Source organism: Myotis daubentonii, chromosome X (genome assembly GCF_963259705.1).
Source record: "Myotis daubentonii chromosome X, mMyoDau2.1, whole genome shotgun sequence".
Classification (NCBI taxonomy): domain Eukaryota; kingdom Metazoa; phylum Chordata; class Mammalia; order Chiroptera; family Vespertilionidae; genus Myotis; species Myotis daubentonii.
This window is the reverse complement of record NC_081861.1, coordinates 40494668-40504172: the sequence shown is the minus strand read 5'-3', so window position 1 is coordinate 40504172 and position 9505 is coordinate 40494668. Positions and strand designations below refer to the sequence as shown.

At 45.5% G+C, this 9505-nt stretch overlaps 1 protein-coding gene across 2 annotated transcripts in view; it reads left to right on the top strand.

The window, feature by feature from the left end:
* Positions 1-1431: 1431 nt before the first annotated feature.
* Positions 1432-9505, top strand: part of SLC25A43 (solute carrier family 25 member 43) — a 37630-nt gene continuing 29556 nt past the window's right edge. The window contains exon 1 of one of the 2 annotated variants that reach the window (XM_059680497.1): positions 1432-1862. In XM_059680497.1, coding sequence (XP_059536480.1) covers positions 1588-1862 — 275 coding nt within the window. In that variant the 5' untranslated portion in view covers positions 1432-1587. The remainder of the gene's footprint in view (positions 1863-9505) is intronic. The other variant, XM_059680496.1, reaches the window with a different exon arrangement.

Genomic DNA, 9505 nt, shown 5'->3' with positions numbered 1-9505 from the left:
CATTCATATGTGGAATCTAAGTAACAAAATAAACTGGTGAACAAAATAGATCCAAAGACAGAGAAGCATGAAACAGGCTGACCAATTTCAGATGGAAGGCGGAGGTGGGGATGGGGTGGGGAGAGATTAACTGGGAACATATATTGAAATATGTATAGCCCACAGACAGACAATACTGTGGTGAAAGCTTGGGAGGATAGCGTGTGGGATGGAGTGGGTCAATGGGGGGAAAAAAACAAAGGGAACATCTGTAATACTTTCGAAAATAAAGATAAATTTAAAAAGTTAACCTGCTATAATTTGGCCAAACATTTAATTAACTCACCCCTAATGCCTTGGCAGGGCCAGACTAAATGATTTCATGAGCCAGATGTTCCCCACCCCTGCAAGCAACTGAGGCACAAAGAGGAAAATTGACTTCCCCAAGGGCACACAGCTGGTAACCTGAAGAGCCAAAATTGTAATGCGGTTTCCAGAGTCCAGGCTCTAACCACCACACGTACAGCCTCTCCCAATGAGGGCAATAAATGAGACTGTACTTACTAAGGGCTGTTATGAGGATTAATGACATAATGTATGTAAAGCCCAATATATGACAAGTGTCTGATAGGTAGCAGTGTGTGTGTTATAGATTTTTCCTTCTGCACTTAGAAATCTGCATGGCTTTGTCTTGGGATAGAAAAATAAAAGAGGTTGGAGGAAAAAGAACAGAAGCCAGGGGAGATAGGGGTGAGGTAGAATATGGAAGAGGAGTAGTGGGGTTGTGGGGTAGGAAGAAACTTTCCTCTACCTTTCTAGTTCCTTCAGCTGGTCTAATATTAAATAGACATGAGACAAACTAACAAGAGAAAATAAATTTAATTACATATGTATGTATGGGACCTCACATACATGAGAGGTTCAGAGACAGAAAGGAAAAATGAGGTAAATATGGCATTCCAAGCTAAGGATGAGTAAAGTGCCTTGGGGCTTTAGTGGAGAGAAAGGTCATTTCCAGGCTGATAAGAGGAGCAGGTATTCGGTAATTAGAAGTTTGCCCTGCCTTATAGATAGATCATAAAAAGTCATTTCTGATAAGTCTTTTTATGTGCAAGGGCCCTAATTTAAATTCTTTAAAGGAGAGGTAAAGGTTTATCATGAACCTGCAGGGTCTCTGTTGTTCCCTTTAGCTCAAAATAGTCTGCATACCACAGAGGCACATCTTAGGGTGACTGGTTCTGAATCCTTACAGGGTAAACAAGAGGAGAGGCAATCCTGAATACTTAGGAAACAAGAGTCTAACTGGCTGGGCCTGGAGGGAACACGGTGACTCTTTCTCAACAGCAAACAGAAACTTGCCAACTGCAGAGCAGATGGCAAATCCGAGAGGCTTCCGACTCCGGAGGCCTCCTCCGCCCCACCCACCCCATCCACCCCACCCCCGAGGCCGCCAGGGCGGGCCCGGCTTCCCCGCCCGGCCGCGCGTCCTTCCCCCTTCGGGCGGGCCATGCCCGCCCCCTCCGCGGAGAGCCCGGGAACCCGGGAACCCCAGGCCCGAGACACTTGGTGTCCGGGAGTCCCGGGCCCGGGCTCGGCTGGTGGGGCGCGATGGCGACATGGCGACGTGACGTCCGGTTGACTGGAAGCCAGCGGCTGCTGTGCGCGGGGCTGGCGGGCGTGCTCAGCTTGAGCCTCACCGCGCCGCTGGAGCTCGCCACCGTGCTAGCCCAGGTCGGCGTGGTGCGGGGTCACGGCCGGGGGCCCTGGGCCGCGGGGCTTGGCGTGTGGCGAGCCGAGGGGCCCCGAGCTCTATGGAAAGGGAACGCGGTGGCGTGCCTGCGCCTCTTCCCTTACAGCGCCGTGCAACTCACTGCCTACCGCAAGTAAGGGCCGGGCGAGCGGGCGGGCGGGGCCAGGAGGAGGGATCGCTGGGGTTCCCGGGGTCAGGCCCCTGCCGTGGGCACCAGCCCTTTTCCTGATCGCGTGGGAGCCCCTCGGAGCAGTTTGGCGAAAAGGTAACAACTAGGGCCCAAAGCGCAATCCCCACGTTTGTCACGTGCTCTTGGGATTCCTGCCTCTCCAGGTGCGGTTTTGTGGGGGCAGCACTGGCCCAGAGAGGCTCAACGGGTTGGACGGGTGAGGAGGTGGAATGGGACAAAAGGAGATTTGGAGGACGGAGTGAAGAGATCTCCACAGATGGCTCCTAACCATTCCCACCGTCCACCAACTTGGAAACTGCTTTGGCTAGCCTAGGAGAGACCCCTTGGAAGGCCTGTGTATGCAACTGTGTGTGACCAAAGCCCACAGAAGAAAGTGTTTGAGAGGGGCAGAGGGCTCAATCCATTGCCACAAAAAGGCCACAGATTTCTACACACATGCACATAAATGAAGCCTGCCTTTAGGGTCCAGCAGAGACCAGAGCTTCTCCTCAGGCTCACTGGCCTCATTCTCTGCTAAGGCTTCAGGCTTACCTGAACAGCTGCTTTTTAGGAAAGGATGAGGCCAGATGAGTCTTAAAGCTTCCTCAGAGCTCAAAGATGTTTTCCTTTAAGCTGGAAACAAAGCCTAAAATAATGAAATGGTAAGTGATGGAATTTCAAGAAGAGGGGATATTCCTATATTAGGAAGGAGAATACAGTGCCAGCTCTGAAGACTGACCTGGGATCTGAATTAGACAAACAGCCCACAGTCTTGACCACATTGTTCAGCCTTGGAGGCTAATAGTCAAAGAATTTTGCCTTTGACTCTGGGAGGGGAACACAGTGCTGTAAGGGAAGAGGCGCAGGCATGCCACCTTGTTCCCCTTCCAGAGCTGGAAGGCTCACCTGGCAGCTGACAAGCAAGATGTAATACTAGTATACACTGTGAAATTATTACCTTAATCAGCCTTATCACGGAGTCCTCCAGGCCAGGGCTCATTTCACTGATGCCTGGGAGTAGAGTTACCTTGTCTTCCTCTGGGAAGGGAAGGTAGTGAGAACACCAGGCATTTCTGTCAAGGCTCTCTTTCCTCCCCAGCACTCCATTGCCCTCAGCAACTTCTGGCCTAAAGTCTGTAAACAGCTGAGTTTTAATGGCTCATCTCCCCACTTCACTTTCTTTTTTTTTTTTTTAATTAAATCTTTATTGTTCAGATTATTACATTTGTTCCTCTTTTTTCCCCCCATAACTCCCCTCCTCCCAGTTCCCGCCCCACCCTCCGCCCTCACTCCCCACCCACTGTCCTCTTCCATAGGTGCACGATTTTTGTCCAGTCTCTTCCCACATCTCCCACACCCCTTTCCCCCCCAAGAATAGTCAGTCCATTCCCTTTCTATGTCCCTGATTCTATTATGATCACCAGATTATTTATTCACTTGATTCTTAGATTCACTTGTTGATAGATGCATGTTTGTTGTTCATAATTTGTATCTTTACCTTTTTCTTCTTCTTCCTCTTCTTAAAGGATACCTTTCAGCATTTCATATAATACTGGTTTGGTGGTGATGAACTCCTTTAGCTTTTCCTTATCTGTGAAGCTCTTTATCTGACCTTCAGTTCTGAATGATAGCTTTTCTGGATAAAGTAATCTTGGTTGTAGATTCTTGGTATTCATCACTTTGAATATTTCTTGCCACTCCCTTCTGGCCTGCAAAGTTTCTGTTGAGAAATCAGCTGACAGTCGTATGGGTATTCCCTTGTAGGTAACTGAGTTTCTTTCTCTTGCTGCTTTTAAGATTCTCTCTTTGTCTTTTGCTCTTGGCATTTTAATTATGATGTGTCTTGGTGTGGTCCTCTTTGGATTCCTTTTGTTTGGGGTTCTCTGCGCTTCCTGGACCTGTAAGTCTATTTCTTTCACCAGGTGGGGAAAGTTTTCTGTCATTATTTCTTCAAATAGGTTTTCAATATCTTGCTCTCTCTCATCTTCTGGCACCCTTATAATTCTGATGTTGGTACGCTTGAAGCTGTCCCAGAGGCTCCTTACACTATCTTCGTATTTTTGGATTCTTTTTTCATTTTGCTTTTCCAGTTGGGTGTTTTTTGCTTCTTCGTGTTTTGAATCTTTGACTTGATTCTTGCGCTCCTCTGGTCTGCTGTTGGGTGTCTGTATAATATTCTTTATTTCAGTCAGTGTATGTTTAATTTCTAGTTGGTTCTTTATCACAACATCGAGGGTCTCATTAGATTTCTTGAGGATCTCACTACATTTATCGGCGGTCTCACCAGTCTTTTCGAGGGCCTTACTAAGTTTATCGGCAGCTTCTAGACAGTTCTTGAGAGACCTTAAAAGTGTGGTTTTGAGCTCTATATCTTCCATTTCTGACATTTGCGTCCTGTTTCTTTGTCTCCGCATTTTTTTTATCTTTTCTTGGTGCACCCCCTAGTGGTCTTTGTGCACAGTCTTGTAGTTAAGCCTTGATTGTTGTCAGTAATACCAGGGGTGATTTGACCACCAGGCTAACTGGCTATGAGAGTCAGCTGTGTCTGCAGTGGGATAGCTTCTGTGCTGGATCTCTAGGGTGGTGCTAATCTAGCCTTTGCCTGAGGCTATCCGGCAAATGGCGCTGCGCAGGGCTTGGGCGGGGCGGGTCCCCGGGGATCTACAGGGCGGGCCGGAGCGAGCAGTTATGGCTGCTCTCAGTTCCGTCCCTAGGGGCTCTGCCTCTCAGAGTCCCAGCAATGGCTGCAAATCTCGGAGAGAAAGCTGCCTTCGAGTTCCAACCGAAGCCAGACAGTCCCGCTTCTCCCGTTTGAGTCTGGGTCCCTAGAGACTCGCCCGGATCTGGAGCTCAGAGTCTGAAACTCCCTCCCGATTGAAAACAACAACCTTGCCCTCCGCTGCCAGCCCGCTCCGTGCGCACTCCGCACCTGAGTATTTCACTTCAGCACTTCGCCTCCTCTGAGTCTAGGTATGATATTCTCTTTCCTCCTAGTTGTAGAATTTCCACTCAGCCAGCCTTCCTGTGGTTCTGGATGATGTCTGTTCTGTCCTTTAGTTATATCTCTGAAGTGGTTGTTCGAGGCAGCAATCTCCGGAGTTAACCTATGCCACCATCTTGGTTTCTCTGGCAGTCCCCACTTCACTTTCTTCTCCACAAAGCATACCCAGGGGAGAAAGGCAGACCTTAAAAGGCTGGTTTAAGTATTGTGGCTTTTCTGCTAACCAGCTAGTACAGTGGTCGGCAACCTGCGGCTTGCGAGCCACATGCGGCTCTTTGGCCCCTTGAATGTGGCTCTCCCTAAGCCTTAGGAGTACCCTAATTAAGTTAATAACAATGTACCTACCTATATAGTTTAAGTTTAAAAAATTTGGCTCTCAAAAGAAATTTTAATCGTTGTACTGTTGATATTTGGCTCTGTTGACTAATGAGTTTGCCGACCACTGACCTAGTATATATACATCATTTGATTTTTAAAAGTTTTATTGAGATGTCATTGACACAAAAATTGTTTATATTTAAAGTGTACAACTTGATATTTTATATACACTGTGAAATTATTACCTCGGTCATGCTAATTAACATATATCACCTCTATAGAGTTATTTTATCTGTGTGTGTGTACATGCATGTGTACATTATTGATTTTTTTTAAATTCCTGCCTCCTTCCCTGTAAGGTCCATAACATGAGAAATATGCCCATTTTACAGATGCAGAATTGTACTCAGACTGGCCATACCATTCGTCAATGACTGCTGGGCTTTCTGACTTCAAATCTCATATTCTACTGCATCATGCTGCCTTTCTCTCTGTCTTTATTTCACATTAATTTAGCAAGTCTTCATTAACTACTCATCGTGTGCATTAATACTGGGAATGAGGCAAGGATGAAAGGGGCATGGTCCCTGTGCCCCAGAACTGAAAAATAATAGAAGAATAAGAGTAGTGTGTCCATAGCGTGTGATTGCCATGGTTGAAGTGCTACAGAAAGAAAGACTTCCAATGAGGGATGAGGAGGAATAGATGTGAAGACTTCACAGAGGAGAAAAACCATCTGAGTTTGGTCTTACGAGAATGAGTAGGAGTTTGCTGGGCAAAGATGGGGAGAAAGATATTGCAGGTAATGTCATGAGCAAAAGTGCAGGGGTGGGAAGGCATGTAGCATGACTGGAGCATAAGGTGTGTCTACAGTAATGGGAAATACAACCAGAAAAGCAGGTTAGAACCAGATGTTCGAGGGTCGGGTTAAGGAGTATGGACTTTACTTGGTATGCAAGAGTAGCTGTGGGAGTTTTTTGAGGGGAAAGTGCTCTGATTAAAGCAATTCAGCAGGAATAATTGTCACCTGGAAGCAGGGTAGGATGACTAGAGAGGAGGAAGACTGGAGAGGGGTGGCAGGACAAGTTAGGAACCTATTGCACTATTCCTTGTGACAGTTGAGGACACCTGAAATAGACTGTGACAGTGGGAGTAAAGAAGATTTGATGCGTGGGAGAGGAAGAAGAGATAGTTATCGAGCTAGGTTTGCTAATATTTTTTTCCCTTGCAAGATTTTCTTGGCCGATGAGAGGACAATGGGGCAGGGGGTGGGGGGCAAAGAAAATATGACTTTCTTTCTTGAAACTAGAAGGTAGTATTTCAGCGAATGACTAGGCATAGGTAGAAAGCAAAATGGTTGATTAATCATGGTGCCATCCTTCCTACATAAAGAAGATACTTTTGCTCCATCATTATACTGATTCATCTCTACTCTATCCTGACATGAATTGGTAAAATAGTTGGCTGGGGGTAAAGCTTATGATCATGGATTTCAGCAAAACAAACATCCCAAATGTTCAGAGAATGGAGTGATTAAATAATTTGTTCACAAACACAATTAATGACAGACCTGGAGCTTGAAACCAGGTCTTCTGGCTTCACAGTCCAGGACTCTGACCACCATTGTGATGCTGAAATGTCTACTTGCTTAGGTTAATGATCAAAAGAGTCCACTCAGGAGTGTCTATTAGGAGCTAGGTACTTGTAATAAATAAATAAAACCTAACACAAAAGATGGCTTTCAAATACATCAAATGGTAGACCCTCATCCAACTTTACACCACAACCGCTTGTCTAGCTGTATAAGCATTGGTTTGGATCCCTACAGCTCTGAAATTGTTCATAACCAACACCAACTCCTTATTGTGTAATGACTTCATGAGCTTGTGTTTGGCTGCTAACCTGTATTAGGTCAAAGTGTTAGCAGTTCTAACTACATATATCCAGGGTGTGTGTAATATTTGTGTAGCTGAAAAGAAGGGGTTACTGCTGTTCACCAGCTTGTGGAGGTCGGGGAGAGAAGAACATAAAGGGGAACACTGGTGCCCTGGCCAATCAGACAAGATCTTAAGATGTGGGAACCAGAATGACATTATCGATGACCTTTTAGGGTTGCCTGCCTTGACTCTGTGATTCTAAGGGAAACTGTTAGTGGTCATTGTCTCCATGTCAGGTGGTCAAAGTTTGAGAAGAAGGGACTTCCTTTGGTTTTTACTTTTTAAAATATTTTTTATTGATTTCAGAAAGGAAGGGAGAGAGAGAGAGAGAGAGAAACATCAATGATGAGAATCATGGATCGGCTGCCTCCAGCATGCCCCCTACTGGGGATCAAGCCTACAAGCCAGGCATTTGCCTGACTGGGAATCGAACCGTGAACTCCTGGTTCATAGGTCAATGCTCAACCACTGAGCCACGCCAGCCAGGCTGGGTTTTTTTTCTTTTCATTTTGTGTATTTAATAGTAAGACATGACTTTATAAGGCAATCTGATATAAGACAGGGTTCTTCTTCCTAGTTCATCAAGTCATTCAGTCAACCAAAAGCTTATTTCCTCTCCTGTTACCCTTATCAGTTGTTTTTCAGCAGGGCTGTTGAACTTTCTTGTAATCTATGCTGAGTGTTAGCACAGTGTCTGTCACGTAGATATTAAATAAATGGGTAATGGATTAATTAATGCCATGGAAATGGCCAAGTGGGATAGGGAATAAGGACAAGGCAATGAGAATGAATGATGTTTCCTTTGGCATTTCGAACTCCATCTTCAGATTGTTCCAATTTGCTGCGGCCCACTCCTCCAGTCAAGCATTTTCGTTTCCTCAATCTCCCATTCCCCTTCTAAGGTCCTCTCTCCCCCCCCCCCAACTGGACTGGCCAGAGGAGAGAGGAGTAAGAAACAAGGAAGTGTGGCCCAGCTGGTATGGCTCAGTGGTTGAGCATTGTCCCAAGCACCAAAAGGTCGCTGGCTTGATTCCTGGTCAGGGCACATGCCCAGGTTGTGGGCTTCATCCTCAGTCGGGTGTGTGCAGGAGGCAGCCTATTGATGTCTCTCTCATCAATGTTTCTATCTATCTCTCCCTTTCCCTTCCTCTCTCTCTCTAAAATAAATAAAACCATTTAAACAGAAGAAACAAGGAAGTGTGCAGGGAGTGAAACTGAGGTAAATGGTCCATTGGTGATTGCCAGATTTAGTTACCTGCATCTTTAAAAGGTAGCTGGTTAACTCAGCTGACTGTTTCAGGTGGTGCAGTTAAAGTACATTAATAAAATGAAGTCAAGATTTTCCTACAGCTTGAAGGAGATGTTTGTTTGTTTTATCAATGAGTGTTTACTTGGGAGCAAGGAGCCATCTTAGAACCCCTTAAATAACTGCACCTAAACACCCACTCATCTTATTTAGGGCCCTGGTTTTCTGCCAAATTGGAGGAGGAGGAAAGGCACCACTTCATTGGAAGTTTGAAAGCCAAAGCACTAGGGATGTTCTACAATACATTTATTTTATCCTAGCTCTGTTCACTTTTCTTTTATTTAAACCCTTACTATCTCTCTCCCTCTCTCCCTCCCCACTGTGGCAGAAATCTCCCCCCCCCCCTAGTTTTCAAGACCTTTATTATTTTATCCTGATCAGCAAGATGGAGTGAAATTCCTTTGTTCTTGACCAAGAAACATGTGTCATATAAAAGTCCCCTTATAACAACTTCTGCTGAATAGGCCCTCATGCCTACGGATGTGCTCCTTCCAAAAAGAGGAACTGTAACAAAATGGCTTTCTATTTTGCATTTGGAAAAGCCCACCCAAAGCCATTTTTTACTGCATTGTAAAACTGCAGAGAAACACAAAACATAATCTAGCAAACACCCACATCCAGAATTGGCATCATGGTAGTATAAAAGATACCTCAATTTTTTTTTTAATATAGAAAATAAAATGTTATAGATCAAGCTACAGTCCTCTTCACTCTCTTTCCCAGTTCATCCCCTCTTCCACCTTCCCAAAGGTCTATTTTATAGTTTTTATATGTATCTATATCTCTCCATGAATAATATAAGGTATGATTTTGTGGATGTGTTTCTTAATTTAAGTGGATCATTGTCGCCCTAGCTCAGTGGTCAGCAAACTGCGGCTCGCAAGCCACATGCGGCTCTTTGGCCCCTTGAGTATGGCTCTTCCACAAAATACCGACTTTTGCGCGTGGGCCACGAAGTTTCAATAGCACTGTACGTGTGCGCCCACACGTGGTATTTTGTGTAAGAGCCACACTCAAGGGGCCAAAGAGCCACATGTGGCTCGTG